The 19,933-nt window shown below is 36.5% G+C and overlaps 3 protein-coding genes across 7 annotated transcripts in view; 1 reads left to right on the top strand and 2 right to left on the bottom strand.

The window, feature by feature from the left end:
* Nucleotides 1–5,892, bottom strand: part of LOC113662303 (tensin-3) — a 54,072-nt gene extending 48,180 nt beyond the window's left edge. Inside the window, exon 1 of one of the 2 annotated variants that reach the window (XM_027177038.2) lies at nt 5,538–5,892. The gene's annotated coding sequence lies outside the window, so the exon portion shown is untranslated. The remainder of the gene's footprint in view (nt 1–5,537) is intronic. The other variant, XM_027177040.2, reaches the window with a different exon arrangement.
* Nucleotides 5,893–9,630: 3,738 nt separating this feature from the next.
* Nucleotides 9,631–12,281, bottom strand: zgc:153913 (carboxypeptidase N subunit 2). Of its 2 annotated transcripts, none has more exons than XM_027176966.2 (2): nt 12,125–12,281; nt 9,631–11,581 (listed from the first exon to the last, which is right to left on the bottom strand). In XM_027176966.2, the coding sequence occupies exon 2, from the start codon at nt 11,576–11,578 to the stop codon at nt 9,992–9,994; it is 1,587 nt and encodes a 528-aa protein (XP_027032767.1). In that variant the 5' UTR covers nt 11,579–11,581; nt 12,125–12,281; the 3' UTR covers nt 9,631–9,991. The 2 variants fall into 2 exon arrangements, with proteins under 2 accessions (XP_027032767.1, XP_047656569.1); XM_047800613.1 differs by having other exon boundaries at nt 9,631–11,584; nt 12,125–12,244.
* Nucleotides 12,282–13,211: 930 nt separating this feature from the next.
* cldn1 (claudin 1) lies at nt 13,212–19,711 on the top strand. Of its 3 annotated transcripts, none has more exons than XM_027176969.2 (5): nt 13,212–13,332; nt 13,462–13,686; nt 16,427–16,642; nt 18,050–18,134; nt 18,832–19,711. In XM_027176969.2, exons 2-5 carry the CDS (start codon nt 13,464–13,466, stop codon nt 18,971–18,973), a joined length of 666 nt encoding a protein of 221 aa, XP_027032770.1. In that variant the 5' UTR covers nt 13,212–13,332; nt 13,462–13,463; the 3' UTR covers nt 18,974–19,711. The 3 variants fall into 3 exon arrangements, with proteins under 3 accessions (XP_027032770.1, XP_027032769.1, XP_027032771.1); XM_027176968.2 differs by having other exon boundaries at nt 13,231–13,285; nt 13,414–13,686; XM_027176970.2 differs by lacking the exon at nt 13,212–13,332 and having other exon boundaries at nt 13,339–13,686; nt 16,427–16,591.
* The last annotated feature ends 222 nt before the right edge of the window (nt 19,712–19,933 follow it).

Raw genomic sequence — 19,933 nt, forward strand, 5'->3', positions numbered from 1 at the left:
GTGAGTCTCTGCGCTAACTATGACTGACGTCTACCGATGGCCCCTTGATCTAGAACATTAATCCTCTACTTGCTAGCTTTACATTGTATTGAGTTTCTCATCAGGTACGTTTCTCAGACCCTGGTTTCAAGCAGGACCTAGTGTTCGTTCGCCAAAACATGTATTGTTTTAATACAGTAAGATGTAAACATTTCTAAAAAGATGTTTGCCTCAGTATCCAGCTTTGCTTATAGCTACATTTTCACATCTACTAATCCTGAAAGCTCTTTTTGTTAAGCTAAAAACAAATCATTACCAACAGGCCAATACGTAGAAGCTAAGTGCTGAGGAAAGAATAGATAAGAAAGGAGTTTGCTGTGGTCATGTTTTTGTTGCAGTTGTAGAGAATTACTCAACACTTTCTGACCAATCAGAGTGAAGAATTCAACAGCGCTGTGGTGTCACACTGGCAACTGATACTTGCAAATAAAGAACTAGCATTGTGTTCTAAGTTATAAACATCAGAGTACATCTGTGATGTGGTAGAAAGACCTCCTGACCCCGTCGCTCTTGTCAACACCACTAACCATAGTGATAAGCTGCTGACGACGACATCATCGAGAGATAAAGTGTTTAGCCTTGGCTAAATAACAGACCAAGCCACTTTCGAAAGCAGACTGTGTCTCATTGGGATAATTATTATTATTAAGTGGTATTCAGCATTTCCTGTGGTTTGCTTTCTCTCTTTCTCTCTTTCTGAATCTGCCCCAATTCATATTCATGGATCCTGAGTTTCATGAACTCATGATTTACGCTGAAGTTTTCTGAGATTTCAATTGGCCTGTGATGAGAAATACAATGAGCCAAAGATTCTTTTCGGGGTCTTGGCTATGTGGTCACATTAAATATGATATTTATGTCTTTTGAGACTCAGTGAGCTGCCTTACATTAGAAGAAAGAGAACTATCCACAGATTTATCAAAAGCCAAGAGTTTTGAAACACAAAACCTGACACCTAGTTCACATACAGTAGATCTCTGAAGGAGCCAAGCATGCTAGGACGCTTTCAGACAAGCTGTAATTAATGTAATTGTTTCCCCCTTCAAAATGATGCTCATCAGCAAGATAAAAGGAATCAGGGAAAAAAAAATCCCAGAGACAGTGGCTACTAAATGGGGTTATCTTCTCTGGAAGCATGGAGGACTTCCAATCATTGGGGATCACTCTGTGTCAGCATTGAGTCAAACAACATAGTGTGATTGATGACACTCGGGCCATGGCGAACCTCAGGCAACAGCAGGAACACCATAAAATGCAGCAGGAAGTCAGGATCGGTAATGGAAAAGAGAAGGCCATTAGTCAGGAATGTGACCTGGCTCAGAAAGGTGAAGGAAAAGCCTTGTGTGGCGATGATGGGTCAGAAACTGAGAAAACGTCCAGAGAACATCTTGAGGATCACTAAAAGCATGTCAATCAATCTAAAAAAATAAAAAAGTGTTTACTGAAGAGGTCTGAACAGGTTCCTCTTCAAAAATAAACAATGAAGTATTGGCTTCAACACTCTCAGAAATAAATAACAGCTGGAACTGGTCTTTCTGTTAGAGTGGTCAGTTGCATTAAAACATTTTTTTCTATTCCAAATATTTAACCATTGTACTCTCTCACTCAATCTCTCATTTTCTACCACTTATCCAAACTACCTTGGGTCACGGGGAGCCTGTGCCTATCTCAGGTGTCATCGGGCATAAAGGCAGGATACACCCTGGACCATTGTACTCACTGCCTGCAAATTGGCTATCGCAGATAAGATGTGAGGCCATGTTCGGAACCTTTCACAAGTTTATTAATGTACATTTTTTTTTGTTGTTGTTACACTTCTGACCTTCCTTTTTAAAGAACTACTAGCTATCTAATATTCTCCATCCATTTTCTGTAGTGCTTATTCTACCTAGGGTTGCTGGGAACTCAGAGCCTACCCATGGTAGAACTCAGGGCACAAGGCGGGGGACTACCCATCGAGGGGCACAATCACACAAATACTGATGGACTACGGACAATTTAGAAATGCCAATCAACCTACAAAACATGTCTTTGGACTGGGGAGGAACCCAGAGTACCTGAATGAAATGCCCCCTCGACCTCCCAAAGCACGGAGAGAAAAATGCAAACTTCATGCACAGGGTTAAGGCAGAAATCAAACCCCCAACAAAACAGAATTACACAACCATAAGCAGTATGTCATGTTTGACCCAAAACAGTCACACATTGCTTGCACATTGTGCCAAGGTAAGGTAAAATAATCATATAGTGTATGTGACAATTATTTCAGCGTATACTCAACATGAAATAATTGAGGGGTGCAGAGGGGGGGATGAGGGGGAGGTTTGTTGTTAGCAAGGGCAGTCCTGCCCTCACTTTCTCCCAAGAATTACCTTGGCTTGTCACTTGCGTGGTACCATGAAATGTACATCATTTGTACCTTTAGAAGGCATCTTTAACTTAAGAAAGTACATATAGTTTAGCTATAGTTAGCTTTAGTAAGAGTTAGCACAATTAAAAATGCAGTGCAAACAGTTTAGTTCCTTTAGTTTTGAGAGTTTTCATAACACTTTATTCCCACAGATGGACAAATCAAGATCAAGTCTTGGTTCCTAGATCCAATCAAGTTTCATTCTGACCTTTAAATTGTACACTGATTGTTGCTTCCAAACACTGATTCTCAACACTCGACAAAAGCATGGAATCTAGTAGAAAGAGTCCAGGGAGGAGTGAGAAGCTATTTTAGCCATGTTTGTAGCACTTCTGGAACTTTAACCTGTATTTGTCTCGCCTCCTACACTGGACATTCTACAAAAAATCTGCCGGAAACAATATAGAGAGTAGGCTAACTGGCCAGAGGATCCTGTGGGCTGTGTAACTTCTAAACCAGTTCAAAATTACAGCCTCTGAAACCCAAGAACCAAAGGAATGTGGTTTAAAATGATGACGTTTTCTTTCCTCTTAAAGTATCTATAGCTTTCAGGATTTATGTTTTATTTCCTCTAGTGTTGTTTTTATGTATCTGACAATCTGCTTTCTAAATTTTAGAAACTCTAAGCTAGGGACTGCCACTTTGTGGTCCAGTAGTCCCCAATGGTGCCTGTAATGATTCACACGTGTTAGCTGTTCGTCCGCACTGTGTAGAAAGGTCGCGCTACTAAGGCTGAGAAAGTGGCAGGCAGCTTCAATGTCACTAATAGTCATGGTGTTTTCCTGTCAGATCTTTCAACCTGGGCGTAAATACGCTAACAGATGTACATTTTGTGAACAAGAAACAGGATTGGAACCAAGGACAGCAACTAATGTTAGTCGGATTTTGCCTTCCCTCAATTTCACACTGAAATATAAGGCTCAGTTTTGGGCTTTGCTGTATTTTCTGGACAGTGGATTATATGGAACTTTTCTAGAAGCAGGAATAACAGCACCACCACTGGTCATAAGTAAAACTACACAGCAGAATGATATAATAAAGCAGGACCCGATGTTGATTTCTTTCTAGCCCAGACTGTATAATCATGCAGCATATCAGTTACAGTCATGCCATGTAATTACAAAGAAGGACACACTCCCTAAATTTACCATGTATCACAGCTAATCCTGCATTCAACTTATCTAAGCAAGTCAGAGCTTGGAATAAAAATGTTTTCAAGGTACAAGCAGGGGAAATAAAACAGAATTAAATGGATGCCTCTTTGTTTGTTTATGTTTGTTTTTAGCAGCGGGCTAGCCAGCGAATTGTGAAGAGTATTTATACTTTCCTCGTATACAGTTCACAGTTAACTGTAGAGTCAGTTTTTAAGGTTCAACAAGCGAATATGTGTGTATGGTGATTCATCTGAAGCTAATGCTAGATACAGTAGAATTGAATTAAAAGGTAAAACATGCTGCTGTGATTACTGTTGATGCTCTGATTGATTTGATGATTGATTTGATGTCACTCAGAGAAACTTGTGCTGGAGACTACGCTATGTCGGGATTTTAAGATTAAGGAGTGTTTTCCTTGCTTTTCCAAATTAGACATTAGATCCACTAGTCAAAGACAGAATATATTTTTAACCCCGTTGTAAATTACAGTGAAAAAACATTTAACATGGTCGATTATTTTCTCGTGAATTGATTTGAACCAGCTAAACAAAAACTGTACAAAAAACTGTTTGTATATTTGTTTATTTTCTTTCTTTCTTTCTTTCTTTCTTTCTTTCTTTCTTTCTTTCTTTCTTTCTTTCTTTCTTTCTTTCCATCCACAATAACTGTCTAACTGATGTCATCTACATAGATCTCTAACGTTAGCTAAAAGATGAACATACAGTGATCGATTTAATTTCAGTTTTAGAAAGCAAGACCATTATGTAATTATGTATCATTTTGAATGATAGCATATAAATGAGCAAATTTAAGCTGTGAAGATGCCCCAAGTTCCAGCCTTACAGTTTTAAAATAGTAATACTGAGTTGGATCCGGGTTTAATATTGCAGATAGAAATCCTAATTTGTAAACATGTAAAACCCTGTTGAACAAAAAAGTTTAATTTTATGCAAATACGGAGCAGCCCGGAGCATCTCCTATGATCTGACAGCTGAATTTTATACACAAATACCAAATCTTCCTCCAGAACAATTCGAACACTTTAGGTGTATATACATTGTAACTTTGGCAGTCCAATTTATAGCTTATTAATAGCTTTGAGACCTAAGCTTTCTTTTAAGATCCATCAGACCAAAGCTTGTCTGAAGTGTATGACTGTGTGTTCTGTGTGATGATGAAGATCCGCTAATGGTAGGCCTGTGATGAGGAATATGATTGATTTGTTTTACGTCCTTGTTGAGCGGAGAACAGACATGAGTGACACGCTGGTGGGAAGTGGTGAGGATAAAGCGGTGTATGTTTTCACCCGAAAAAAAGAAAAAAGTTAACTTTTGCCTCAAACCACAACCTTTGTCCATTTTCATAACATTTGCCTGGTGAACATCCTGTCGAGTTGAGACGAGGCGAGTCGATTGTTTGACTCTCTCAAGCTTGCAGGTTTGAGGTGGCTTTCCAGTACGATTAATATTCCTCATGCATTCCTTATCATCATTCCTAATCTTCCCAGCTGCTGTGTCAATGATTAGAGGAAAAACAAGGCACTTTCACGGTCACTCTGCCTCGTCGCACAAAGGCTAGCCGAACAACATGTAGGATTTCCTTGCTCGCTGTGCATCAACATATGCTTCCAATTACAAGCTCAGAAGGTAGAAAAAACTAAAAAAAACAGAGGAACGTAATGAGAAGCCATCACTTTCGTTCACTCTCCCAGCTCAATGAGATCAAACTCGGTCTCTTTTTTGGAAAGAAATCTTTTATTCTGGACTCTCAGTCTCAGACACGGAGCGTAATAATAATAATAATAATCCACCAGAACAAAACACGCTGTAAAGATTCATTCATCCGTGACACAAACGTGAACGAGTGGAAAAGAGGAGAGGAAGATGGGTTTGAAGTGAGGAGCAAGCAGTGGTGCTGCTAGCTAATAAACTTACCTTTGAGTTAAAGAAGTTCCAGAAGAAGAAGTTCTTCGTTCTTTGTGTGCTTCTAACTATTATTATTCGCCCTTTTCCTTTTCCTCTTCTTCTTAAGTATTCGTTCTAGCAGCAAAAGATCAAACGTATCTCCTCACAGCTCCAGGGAGAGAGTTCTTCGCCATGGTAATTCAGCTAGAGATAGACGCCACTGATGAAACTTAAGTCCAGGATGAATGAACGTTTGTTTTTGCTTTAAAGCTAAATGCAGGAGAGTTTCTTGTACGCTCAGGTTCACTTTTAAAACCAGATCTCTACTCTGACTCAAATCCAGACTCTGAGAGAGAGAGAGAGAGAGAGAGAGAGAGAGAGAGAGAGAGAGAGAGAGAGAGAGAGACACCACCACGAGCCCTAGAATGAGTCCTCCCCTTCTGATCCCGCCCTCCCTCACTCGCTGTCTCTCTCTCTCTCCCTCCCCATCTCTCTCTCTCTCTCTCTCTTCCGTCTTTCCCTCCCTCCACTCCGTGGTTCCTTGGGTTGAGGTCGTGTGTTTGGGGGAAGGGGGATTAGGTTGAGCAGGAAGGCACATGCCTTTGCACCAGAAACGACACTGAATATTTTTTTTAAATTAGTATTTAATGGGTTTAATAAAAGAAAGAAAGAAAGAAAGAAAGAAAGAAAGAAAGAAAGAAAGAAAGAAAGAAAGGAAGAAAGAAAGAAAGATGTGGCATGACATACACAACATTTTCAATGATTTTTTTTTCCATAATGCTGAAAAAAATGAAACATAATGTTCATCATGCACTCGTCTAATGTTAGATAAGTTGCTTGTAGATTATATTTTTTTTCTTAAACGGACTCAGGACATGTCAGGACACCCTGTCGGTGCGTAGTTCGAGCATGAAAACGGAAACGGGCTGTTACTGATGTGAAAATTTTTTTGAGGGGCGGAGCTTCCAGGAGATCAGTTAAAATCAGCGAGTTTGAAACTCCATGTCATTCTATGCAAAATGCATAAATGTTGTTTTAATCGGTGGAACACCAGAAGCAATTTGACAGTTAAATTCTTCTATACTGTGTCTAAAATGAATGTCAAAGTTTCTTTTCCTCGTGGTCAGATGATTGTTTGTTTGAACCTCTGAAGGTCGCTGCACTGCACACTGTCCTGTTACGTTCTTGTTCCTGATGGAGGAATGCAAAGTTACGTAAGCGTAAAAGCTCTCATGCTCTCTAGAAGACGTTGTTTAATAGCTGAAGGAGTGTCTGGTTTAATGATTGACTGACCAGGAAGTTGTTGTCAAGCTCAGAGAATTTTAATCATGAACTCCACTGGAACAGCATGTCTGTGTTGTCGTGGTCTTTAAACCTGGACCTTGATATTAAATAAGTATCCAGTGAAAGAGCGCACTAACTGGGTGGAGGTGGTAGCTTAGTGGTTAAGGCAGTGGGCCAAAATATAAAACTGAGACAAAGTCACGGGCCAAACTGAATATTTCTTGAAAAATGAACTGCAACTGATCTGTAATGTTCAACCTTTTTCATATGGAAACAAACTTTAGTTTTGCTTAAACACCGGATTTGGAACAACCAGAGCTTGTTATTACAAACACATAAGAAATTCAATTTGAAATAAAAGACACATCAGTGATGTTCATGTCGCAAACTTTGACAAAACACTTTTTGACAAACTCTCCCGCATTAAAGGGCAGATTTTGCAATCTCTGCTGCCACAATAAAGCTTTACAGCCTTTACAGCAGCTTCACTTTTTATTTTGCTTTCATGAACATAGTCTGTCGGGAAACCAGACTTTTTTCATCTCCTCCGCCTTCTGGAGCTTCTGCTTTATGCCCAGGTCCTTATACTTCTCATAATGTGTCGTGTTATAGTGTCTTCTTATGTTTCGTTACAGACATGTTAGCTCCGTTAGCACACAAGACAAACAGGTCTGTCCTTTATATTCGTGAACAGATAATCTGCCTCCCTCCTGTCTTGAAAGCTCCTATTGTCCATCTTTCGTTTGGCCATTTTTGTGACTGTAGCATGGTTGTTAACGACTGTCAACAGAGAATGAGGGGCGCTTGCTGTTTGTGACTACGCATCAATACAGTGGCAAAGCATTCTGGGATTTGTAGTATTAGCAGAGCATCCGGCGAGCCAGCTGTAATGCACATCTGATATGAACTCGCGGACCAAATATAATTACACAGTGGGGCCAATTTTGGCCCGTGGGCCAGAGTTTGACACCCCTGGGTTAAGGTGTTGGATTAGTAATGAAAAAGTTGTGAGTTCAAATCCCAGGTCCACCAAGTTGCCACTGCTGGGCCCCTAATCAAGACACTTAACTATCAAATGTAAGTCAGCCTGGATGAGGATGTCTCCCATGTGCTGTAAATGTAATTTCTCTAAAGTGAACAAATTAAATCATGACAATCATGATTTTACAGTCACCCAAACCACATGATTTTCTTCAGTGTACAACACATACACTGATCAACACATGGTTTCATTTAGAGTATAGCATAGAAGCCTTTATTTTTGTCAGAGCACAGGGTCAGCCATGACACAGCACCACTGGAGCAGAGAAGGTTAAGGGAGTTGGAACCCCGATCCTCCAATCAACAACCTAGAGCCTGGCCCACTTGAGTCACCACTGCCAAAGATGCATCCTTATTGTAGATGTAACTGTCAGATCTGCTTCCATAATCACAGCAAATCTGCTCACTTGTTCACCACTCAGTTCACTACTGATCAGGCAAAATCCTTTCTGTGCACTGGAATGTTTGATCCCTAAAATTATCCCACAATGCAACACGGAAACTAGGGAGCATTGGTGCTGACCATGTTAGAGTTTTTACCAGAAATGACATCATACTTTAAAGCTGAAGCATCTCAGATGGCGGGCGAACCAAAATCTGAGTCTATATGCAGTTTTTTATGGTTGTTTGTTGTATAGAATAATTTGTACGCTTATTTTTGCCCTTTTTACTTCTGTACAGATTGTTTTATTTTATGCTTTTATATATATATATATATATATTTTTTTTTTTACTTTAATTGGATTTTTTATTTTAATTGGACAGTCAAATTTAGGATAGATAGATAGATAGATAGATAGATAGATAGATAGATAGATAGATAGATAGATAGATAGATAGATAGATAGATAGATAGACCAGTTTAATCACTTGTCTGAAGCTTAGATATTACTGTATGGACAGTCTTGTAATATTGTCTGACTCTTGAAATTCATTGATCGAAAAGTTTCATTAGGTTTTATTTTTTTTTTTACTAGAGACTGTGTTTATGGTGAATGGTCTCTCTACTGAAGAGCGCCCTCTGTGGGTCAACTTGATCACTATTCTGTTTTTTTCTTCTGGCTGGAAATCACAACCATTAAACTTGTTTAAAATTGTTGTTAATATATTAAGAATTTCTTTGAATTTATATTATTTTTAACATCTATGTAATTTAATCCAAACCACGCTGTCTCAAAAAAAAAGATTAGAATAATAAATATGAAAATCATGTGGACCAAACATGTTAAGGTTTTGGTGGAAATTTCATTAATAAAAAGATTTATAAAAAGAAAAAAAAATTGTGATGTTTGGTTTGTGTAAAAAAAAAAAAAGAATAGTTTTTAAAATAAGGTTTTAAGAAATGCGACAGTCTGTCGTGTTAGGCGCGTGCTTGGTGATAAAGGCCACGTGCTTACAATGTTGTTTGAAATGTTGGCTGAACTTTGAACTTCACCAGCTATATAACAAACACAAACAACATGACCATAGATACATTTCTCTTTATATTAACGTTTACGTTAACGCACTCGTTCTGATGCGGTCTAACTTCTAGAGCAACAATTCTGAAATAAATACCTATATACAGGTACATAAATTGCTAATAAACAGTTCAAGAAAAGAAAGTATATTTTAAAGATGAAATGTTAATTAGAATTGATGGGAGACGTATTCCATCAGTATCAGGGCTTTGTAACAGTAAGTTTGCTTTGACCTAGCAAACAAAATATGAAATGCTGAAGTGGAAGTTTTCATCCTTGCAAAATGTCCAACGTCTTATAAAAATGAGATTTGACATATTTTAAAGAAGTCTTCAGTGTTAGTGTTTGGTAACAAGAATGTTTAATTTTTTTGAAGGAAAAAAGAAAGACTGGTGAGAATATGACAATTCATGACATCAAAAGAACAGGAAGTATTTCAATCCTTACAAGATGTTTAAGAAGATGAGATATCTTGTTTTAACATTGATGGAAGAGGTAAGGACTCTCCAGTGTCAGTGTTTAATTTCTGGAAGATTAACGTTGGAAACAGCATACGAGTTGTCAATAAAGTGACAAAGATAATTGGGGTTGGTGAGGTCTAGTAAATGAAACAGACTCATGAAATACCAGGAAGTATTTTCATCCTCACAAAATCTATTAAGTGTCTTTGTAGAAGCCTGTTAAAATAAAAGCCCATGGTTAAACAGTGAGGATTATTGTTCCGTTCGAGCACTGAGATGACCTTGGCCAAGGATCTGTCACAGTATAATTCAAAAGGCTTCCGTCTTCCAGGTGAAAACTCACATCAAGCTTTAACTCACTGCACTTCATGAACTTGCACTGAACAACAATGTTGCCATTGGCTTCCTGGAGACTGCACTGTCTGTCCAAGACGCTGCTGGTGGCCTGGTTAATAGCACGTTGAGTTTCTGTGATAGCTCCTTCGAAGCAAACAAGCTGCTCCTTGTTCACGGTAGTCAGACTCATCCCCCTGAGAGACCGGGGTTCAGTGCAGTAAACCTGGCTCAGGTCTGTCACAGTGTTGCTGGTGTAATTCAACCATTTATGAAAGTAGATCAGGTTGCAATCGCAGCGCCAGGGATTACCACTCAGCTGAAACAAGCACTCAAAGTCTAACGGCTCAAAAAGGCCATACACAAGGTTCTCCAGTCGGTTCCCTGCTAAGCTGAGACGCGACATCTTTCCCTGATCTATGAAAAGGTCTGCTTCTAGGAAGGTCAGGTTGTTCTTCTGCAGATTAATGACATTTATTTGAAGCAGGCCTCTGAAGATAGTGCTTGCTAACTCCTGAAGACTATTCTCAGACAAGTCCAGATGCTCTAAAGAGGAAAGGTTTTGGAAAAGTTCTGCTGGGAGGAAATGTAGCCGGTTTTGAGACAAGTCCAGATAAGTGAGGTTGTGAAGACCGGTAAATGCACAAGAGGATAATTGGAGCAGGGAGTTCCCTTTGAGCGTGAGCTTCTTCAGATAAGAAGGAAATAATCCAGAACTCAGCACCATTATATTGTTATCTCTCAAGTTCAGTTCCTCCAAGTTATCCAGGTGTGTGAATGTACCAGGTTCAATTTGGTTGATCTGGTTTCCCTGCAGGGAAATAATCTGCAGCTCAGGGTGTCCATCGAAGGTGTCCAGAGACAGACTGGTGATCTGGTTCGAACCCAAATCCAGTGTCTTCAACTTGCTCAGCTCACTTATTGGTACTGTAGACAGCTTGTTGGAGGATAGATTGAGTTCTTGAAGGTTGGTGAGCTTGCGGAATTGATCTTTGTGAAGACATTGGAGCATGTTTCCATGCAGCTGAAGCATCTCCAGCTTCTCAAGAGAGTCAAAAAGGTTTGGTGCTAAAAGCATTATTTTGTTGTTGTTGAGAAGAAGCTTGGAGAGCTTGTCCAACTTATTAAAGGTCCCAGCTTCCAGGGCCAAGAAAGGACTCCCACTGATCTCCAGCTCCTGTAGACTTGTTAGCCCTTCAAAAGCATTGTGTGAGACATTCTGCACTGGGTTACCCAAAAATATCAGTTTGGTCAGGTTCTTCATATTCTCCACAGCAGTAATCTTTCTCAGACCAGATGCTAAGACGATCAGTGCTGTTGCATGTGTAGGGATGTTCACCGGCAAAGCTTTCATCGACTTATCAGAACAAATTATTGTGGTTGTGGAGAAACACTGGCATTGTGAAGGGCAGAAAGTGCTGGAGATGCTCAAGGTAGTGTTTTGCCAGAGGTGAAGCAGGAGAAGCAGAGAAACTGCATGGTGTAGCTTCATGTTCTACTTGGAAAAACAACAACAAAAAAGAGCTTGTATAAGGTTTCAAAATTGCATTTTTACACTTTGTAGGAAATAAGTAAAATAGAAATCTGTGATCTGTGATTGTTTTAACTGATCGTTAACTGAATAAGCAAAACAAAAGCAAGAGCTTTATATTTGACCATCGCAAAGCACTGACAATAGAGACTCCTTCCAAAAATGCAAAATTAAAACGTCAGTGCTGTGAATCGAAAAATACTGACCAATCAGAATTCAGCATTCAGAATTCATCAGTCAAACTACATTCTAACTGCGTAACATTTATTTGTTTTATTTATACATTTGTTTTTTATGATTTTATATAAAATTGTTAAGAAAACAACATACTATGGATAAAACGTTATATTAATTCGTAGAAATGGAAACGTCGTTCAAACAGGAATTGTACAAACAACCGTACACTTATTTGTTTACTTTGTGGAGTTAAAATAATGATCAAAATACAAAAAAAAAATACAATTTTTGACTTTCCCAAACACTCTAATAGAAATCTGCATGATGTACCTGCAGGTCCTGAATTTCCTCTAAGAAAGAATCCGTCAAGCTGGAACTCCTGGTTGAGATTTTCAGCTGTTTTAGACATTAATCTCACTGTTATCTCCTACTCGTCTGCTCTGTAAACAGAAATATTTGCTATTGGTTCACTGACTTACAGGAAGATGTTACAAAACAGTTCAACTCTAGTTAAAGCTTCTCAACAGCACCTGCGTTTAGAGCTGTGTCAGATATATTCTGCTTTCTTTAATAATATAAAAACGTATACAAGGTATAAGTATATAAGTCAAGCAGAAATGAAAGCAATAAAATGTTCTTTATAGTTTCTGTTATTACACAGCATCTTGTGGACTTTTCTACCATTATGTCAATAATCTAAGGGAAGGTTTTTAATCAATAATCACAAACTGTCTATCTATAAAAACCCATTGCAGTTTATTACAAACAAGTAAAATTTTCCTGTTTCTTCTTCTTCAGCTGTAATAATAATAATAATAATAATAATAATAATAATAATAATAATAATAATAATAATTATTATTATTAATAATAATAATAATAATAATAATAATAATAATAATAATAATAATAATAATAATAATAATAATTATTATTATTATTATTATTATTATTATTATTATTATTATTATTATTATTATTATTATTATTATTAGCAACAGTAGCAGTATTAGTTATATTTTTTATTTAGTGTTTGTTTGTATGTTCATAATTAGTTTCATTATTTAATTATCTAATTATCACAAACATGTTTATTTGTATTAGTACAGTATTTGTTTATTTGTTGCTTGCATATCAAAAAAGTTATTTATTATATACAGATTATTATTATTAATTACTACTATTGTATTATTGTTGTTGTTGTTGTTGTTGTTTAATTGATTAATTATTTTAGTATATTTACAGATACCCTTTTCCTTGTTAGCACTTTTCCCATCAAATAGTTAGATGAAATGTTCACCAGGGGGCGCCAGTCTCTCTCTCTCTCTCTCTCTCTCTCTCTCTCTCTCTCTCTCTCTCTCTCTCTCTCTCTCTCTCTCTCTGTGTGTGTGTGTGTGTGTGTGTGTGTGTGTGTGTGTGTGTGTGTGTGTCTCTGTGAGTGTGTGTTTGCAGTGTGTGTCAGACAGACATACAGGTGTGTGTTGCTCTCAGGTGAGTGAGGAGCTGATACTCCTAAGAGACTCTACACTTTAGTCCAGGTAAAGCTTCTATCCTGACCTGCAGCTCATATCTCTTTCTCTCTCTCTCTATCACTCTCTCTCTCTCTTTCTCTCTGTCAGGATCTGCAGTGTTTCCTCCTCTGATTAGGAACTTGTGTGTGCTAGCAGACATGGCGAGTGGAGGGATGCAGCTCCTGGGCTATATACTGGCATTTTTAGGCTTTGTGGGTTTGATCATCTCCACCACCATGACGGAGTGGAAGATGTCCTCATATGCAGGAGACAATATTATCACAGCGCAGGCCGTGTATGAGGGACTGTGGCAGTCCTGCGTGTACCAGAGCACTGGCCAGATCCAGTGTAAAGTCTACGACTCGCTCCTGCAGCTACCCTGTAAGACACGTCTTTATTATCAATACTGAATTATTTAATTGTCTAGTCAATTGGTTTGTTTACTTCTCTGATGCTTTCTAGCCATTTCTTTATTCAGTCATCCCAATATTGGCTTACTTTTTTATTACTTTTTTGTTCATCTAATTATTTATTTAACTTTTATGTATAATGAAGTTATTTGCATCTATTTTCCCAGTTATATACTAACTATACTAACTATTAACTTTCTACTGTACACACTAACTTACTTGTCTATTTGGTTATTTATTTATTTATTTATTTATTTATTTATTATTTAGTTATTTGCTTTATAAACTTACTATTTATTTTGCTTATTTATTTATCTAATAATTTATTTGTTTATTTTTACTATTTGTTTGTTTGTTTGTTTAATATGATTTATTTATGTTAACGTTTGTTTCTTTTTTACATACTTGTGACTTTGACTTGCTCATTTTTTTGCTAACTTTCTAATTATTTGTTTACTTATTTACTTGCCTACTTATTTGTTTGCTTTCTATTTGCATAATTAGTAATTAGTTACTTGTTTATTTAAAAAAAATAATAAATCTACATCCATATTTACATCCTCACTTACTTCTGATTTAAAAGCTGATGGTTGTATGACACTGCCGCTGTGATACAACTTGAAAACTTTAGACGGGCTCAAAGGGGTGCCAATATTATTTACATTGTTTATGTTATATAGAGTGAGCTTATGTAGTACACTTATGTAGTGCACTTTTCTTTTTCTCTCTCTACACCTTTACCACACTCATGTTACTCCTCTTTATCTTCCACTTTCGTCTTCTCTTCTTTATCCTCAGCCTTGTCCTTGACCTACTCCACTTCATCCTTGTCCTCATATGCACTTTCATTCTTGACCACAACTCTTTTCCTCAGCCTCCTCAACCTCAACCTCTTCATCAGCCTCCTCAACCTCAACCTCAGCCTCCTCAACCTCAACCTCTTCCTCTGCCTCCTCAACCTCAACCTCTTCCTTCTAATCCTCAACCTCATACTCAGCCTCCTCATTCTTGACCTCTTCCTCAGATACTTTAACCACAATCTCTTCCTCAGCCTCTTTTTTCTTGTTCTCCTTCTTGTCCTGCTGTTCTACTCCTTGTCTTTGTCCTTATCCTCCAGGTCTATCTAATCAGATTCCCGCTCCTTTACCCGCGAGTTCAGGCGTGTTGGATAAATGCCTCGGATTCCAGACTTTTACACAACTGCTCCTGAACTGCTTTCACTGTGTCACTAAACCCAACAATGACATGGATCAGTGAATCGAAAACCTTAAATGCATGACTAATATGACTCACGAGTTTCTGCAGAATTTGGGCCGAGATTCATTTCATGATGTTATCACAACAAACCTCAAGCCAAAAATCAATTCTTTCTTTCATTCATTAGTGTGAAACATGAGTTCAGCTCTAATACAAAGTCATTGCGCATTACGTCATTGCGCATTGCGCATTGCGCATTTTTTTGTTTTGTTTTGTTTTTTTACAATTCTGATAACAACAAATCATACCTTGCAAATAGCAAATAAGTTACAAAGACACTTTATGTACTAAAAACAAACCCATATTTCCTGGTTAATTGGCGCTCTTTAAGCAGGCTGCTGTTTGCAATAATATCTAAAGATGGGGATTAATTAATGATTAGTCTTTTTTCATTTCTTTTTAACTGACTTACAGACGAAAAATGGGTTTAAGGAACAAAAAAATGTTTTAGAAGAATATAGTATAGTATAGTATGAGAAATATAGTTTCTCATCGGATCTCGAATACAGTTTGCCTCATCCTTATTCTCAAACTAATTGTAAGAAAACATCTGAAATAATAAATTTGTTGCTTTGTGTTTGAACTGAAATCTGAAAATGCAAAGATTTTTATAAAAACATTTCTAAAAAAAAACTCTTATGTTAGCTTTCTAGCTAACTGCCATTGGAGTGCTCTAGCTACTGTAACATCAACAGAAAGCTTGTTTGCTAGCTAGCTAACCTTTCTGATTAATCACATGTCTACAGCTACATGTTTTGTGTAGAATCTACCTGTCTAAATAGCTAGCTAACTAGCATATCTAGCTGTAAATTTTATAGCTTAATAAGATTAAACAGCTAGCAGTCTAGATAATATGATTTTAGTTTAGTTTCTGTCTTGTGTGCAGTACTAAATTTAGTTTATTGCAAAATAAGAACAGGTTTTTGTAGCTTAGTTTGTTGGGTGTAAATGTCTGCTAAAATTTATGTAGCCTAGCTAGCTGAAGATACTGCACCTTGACTGAAGTTAACGATTTAGCATGCGCAGTTAGTGTAGATCATTTTGTGGCTCTAGAACTTAATTCTTTTACCTAAAAAAAACATTTAGTTTTTTAAAGTGTTACAAGTGTCAAGCATTGAATGAAAAATTTTCATTCATAATTTCCAACATTTCTACAAAGTGTATAGTATTTATTTAGATCTTAGACTTAGTTACAAACACAATTATTATTAATATTTATATTTAAGTAAATGATGAAATAATGAGAAAAATGAAAAAAGACAAAATTTTAATGCTAATTCTTTCATTTCATTTCCTTTCACTTTTTCATTATGATACAGAAAGGAATTCATTAATTAAAAAAAAATTGTAAACCCGATTCAACTTCATATTACGCTCTTTTTTAAGATTTTGCTCCATGTGTTAGCATTGTGAAAGTCACTGATATGGATGTGTTTGTGTGTCTGCCACTGCAGTGGAGGTCCAGGCGGCTCGAGGGTTCATGGTGTCAGGGATCCTGCTGTGTGGCATCGCTGTCCTGGTGGCCGCAGTGGGTATGAAGTGCACCAAGTGCATGGAGGACAACATGGAGGTCAAAAGCAAAGTGGCCATGGCTGGAGGAGTCGTGTTTGTCGTGGCAGGTGTGGAGATTTGGATTAGATTCTTCTCAGAAAGAGATAAAACAGGAAAACGTCAGTTTCAGTTAGTTACATTACACATGATAATGTAACTGCGATATATTATCAGGTGTAACTGCCATATATTTTGTGGTCCTTTTACAAAATATATCGCAGTTACACCTGATAATATATCGCAGTTACATTATCAGGTGTAACTGCGATATATTTTGTAAAAGGACCACAAGAACCGATCGTGCCCCCTTCCTTCAGTAACCCCTTGTCGGGTTGTCATGGTAATCAGGTGTCACCTGTTTTCTAATATCTAGATTTACACACATCGCTCGTTGTCCACTTTTTAAAGAACACACAATTCATGAAGTTATACAATCACGTGCAGCAGCAACACAAAACATAGAATTACACATATTCAGGTCAAGAGCTTCAGGTAATGTTTACTTCAAACATCAGAACAAAAAATATCTGCTATCTGTGACTTTATTCATACATAGCATGGATGTTGGTTCCACATGTTCTGGTTTGAGTTTTTCAGGATATATAGGATTCAAACATTACAGCAAGAGAAGACCACATCAGGTTCCTCTAAAACAGCAAAAACAGGACGTCAGGAGCCACACACTCAAATAAACTGCTCATTTAAATACTAGAAAAGAAAATCTGTAATAAGGATCTAAAAAAATGACAACAATTTAGACTTGTCCCAAATTCCTGAACATGTTGGTTTACAGTACATGACTGTGATTGCTTTCAAGACCAGAGAGAAGGATAAAGAACACATAAAAGTAGACAAAGGAAATTGTTTTACTTTTGTCTGTTTTTGAACGTCAAAATGACGAGCAGCAATGAGAACAGACGAAGGAATACAGTGTGATATCTGGAATATCGTTATTAGGGATGAAGGATTTTCACAGCTAGCATCCAGAACTACAATCATGGTTAAACTCTTATTTATTTATTTATTTATTTATTTATTTATTTATTTGTTTATTTGTTTGTTTGTTTGTTTGTTTGTTTGTTTGTTTGTTTGTTTTGTCATTTAAAATGTTTTAATTACAATTTTATAAACAAAATTTAAAGAAAATTAAAATAAGCAATTTTTTGTCATTTAACATTTTTATTTACAATTTTATTAAATTAATAAAAAGGAAGTTAAAATCATGCTTGAACTTATTTTTTTGTCATTTAAAATTTTGTAATTACAATTTTTGTAATTATTTTTAAAAATGTAATTTAAAATCATTAATTGAACTCATTTTTTTGTCATTTGAAATTTTTTATTACAATTTTTGAAATGTAATTTTGAAAAAATGGTTATTTTTTTTCTAAATAATTGACTTACCCTCTTTTGAGTAAAGTTTTTACAGGAATCTCATTTATGAATTCATCAGTTTGTTTGTTTGTTTGTTTGGTTGGTTGGTTGGTTGGTTGGTTGGTTGGTTGGTTGGTTGGTTGATTTTTCAGGTGTGTGTGCTTTCATTGCTACTATCTGGTATGGAGATAACATCAGACGGCAGTTCTTCAACCCCTTCACTCCGACTAACGCAAGGTGAGCAGACATTCACTTGCATTTTATTTTCTTCATTAAAGATATTTTTAAGACACACTGTTGTTCTTCATATCTGAAATTTGCAGTTTAATATTATAGAAAGTTGGGATTAATTTTTTTTTTACTTGATTCTTTCTATAACCCTAATTCAATTCTGGGTGAATTTTTATTTTTTATTTTATTTCTATTTTCCCCTCGATTTTACAATGTCAGTCAATCAAAATTAAGCTTGTTTTTGGAATTAAATAAATAAAACTTTAAAATAGCCAAATCTAATAAAAATTGCAAACTGAAAAAAAAAAAACAAAAAAACAGGAAACAGTGCATGATAAAGACCTGAAAGTGAATTTATTCTATTTCTTTTAATATTTTTTTAAATATAAAATTATTTAAAAATCACATTCACTCCCAAGCTTAAATTGAGATTCATTTAGCAAATTAAAAAAAAAAAAAGAAGTTTAAAACACTTTCCAACTGTATAAAATTCTGCTCATCTCTTGCCTTCATTTGCATATGGAACATGATTGGCTCTTATGAGTTATGACAAAAGAGCACTACATTTCAGATGTTTAGCATTCAGAATCTAATTCAGAATTTTCGGTCATGTCTTAAACAAAAGCACTTTCAGTGACATTTGATATGAAAATAAAGAACCGTAGCAGAACTGTACAGATGTTGACGTGCTTGCTGTTTGCAGGTACGAATTTGGTAAAGCTCTATATATTGGATGGGGATCGTGCTCTCTCACTGTGATTGGCGGCAGCTTGCTGTGCTGTAACTGTGGCACGAAGAGTTCAGGAGGTCCAGCAAAACCTTACCCAGGGCCTCGTCCGAAATAGCCCTCACAGCCCTCACAGCCCGACTAACATTTAACGTCAGCTGCCACATGTGTGCTGTACAACAGTGGACACTGGACAATCACTGGAAAATCAACACAATTTTCATACAAATTAGAATTTTTTCTAGGTTAAAATACCAAGAAACTTTTTTTTTTTTTTTTTCACTTTCACTGCACACATAAATGTCATTTTTAAACACATAACTCCTTTTACATAGATTAAATAAAAAATTAAATTTTTCCTCAAATATATCCATTATTACCGGATGATGACATGCATGACTGTTGCATGTAATGTTGTAATGTAATGTTTAAAGTGTTTTTACATAGCTTAGTAGCTATAAATAGTCTTTTTTTCTTTTGTCTTGAAGTTTGAAAACAAAACTAACAAAAAACAAAACAAAACACAGCTTGTCATGTTTTTGAGAAAACTTTCCTCTGGTGGAAAACCTTCTGTTAATAAATTCTGGCAATGGAGACTCCTTCAATAAATGTTACTTAAATATCTTCTTAACAACTTGATATTAGGTTTACATGAATTCTTGTATGAGTCATTACTATAACAACAGCTCTGTGTAAGAACATGCATTCATATAAACCTCTCCTGGTCCAATCAGAATCCAGAATTCTTGCATCTCTGAGACACAAGTTCATGTGAATTGTTTTGTAAAGTATAACATTTTGACGAGGATGTTTTTTGTGTCTCAAACTAATCGAATAAAATTTCGTTTTTCTACAAGACTTGCGATGATCGGTTTGTTTTAGAAAAATGTGACACAAGAAAGAAATCAGACAATGACATGTTTACTGCGCTGCTGCATCGCTGTAAACATGTTTACAGGTAACAATGCTTGCTTTTGAAATGATAATTATAGCTCTGTGTGTGTGTGTGTGTGTGTGTGTGTGTGTGTGTGTGTGTGTGTGTGTGTGTGTGTGTGTGTGTGTGTGTGTGTGTGTGTTA

The sequence above is a fragment of the Tachysurus fulvidraco genome, chromosome 1 (assembly GCF_022655615.1).
Source record: "Tachysurus fulvidraco isolate hzauxx_2018 chromosome 1, HZAU_PFXX_2.0, whole genome shotgun sequence".
Taxonomy (NCBI): Eukaryota; Metazoa; Chordata; class Actinopteri; order Siluriformes; family Bagridae; genus Tachysurus; species Tachysurus fulvidraco.

Coding starts and splice junctions, on each gene's coding strand:
- zgc:153913 (XM_027176966.2), bottom strand. CDS start 11,578: ATGAAGCTACACCATGCAGTTTCTCTGCTTCTCCTGCTTCACCTCTGG.
- cldn1 (XM_027176969.2), top strand. CDS start 13,464: ATGGCGAGTGGAGGGATGCAGCTCCTGGGCTATATACTGGCATTTTTA. Junction 16,643..18,049: donor AAGAGATAAAACAGGAAAAC/GTCAGTTTCAGT, acceptor TTGATTTTTCAG/GTGTGTGTGCTTTCATTGCT. Junction 18,135..18,831: donor TTCACTCCGACTAACGCAAG/GTGAGCAGACAT, acceptor TGCTGTTTGCAG/GTACGAATTTGGTAAAGCTC.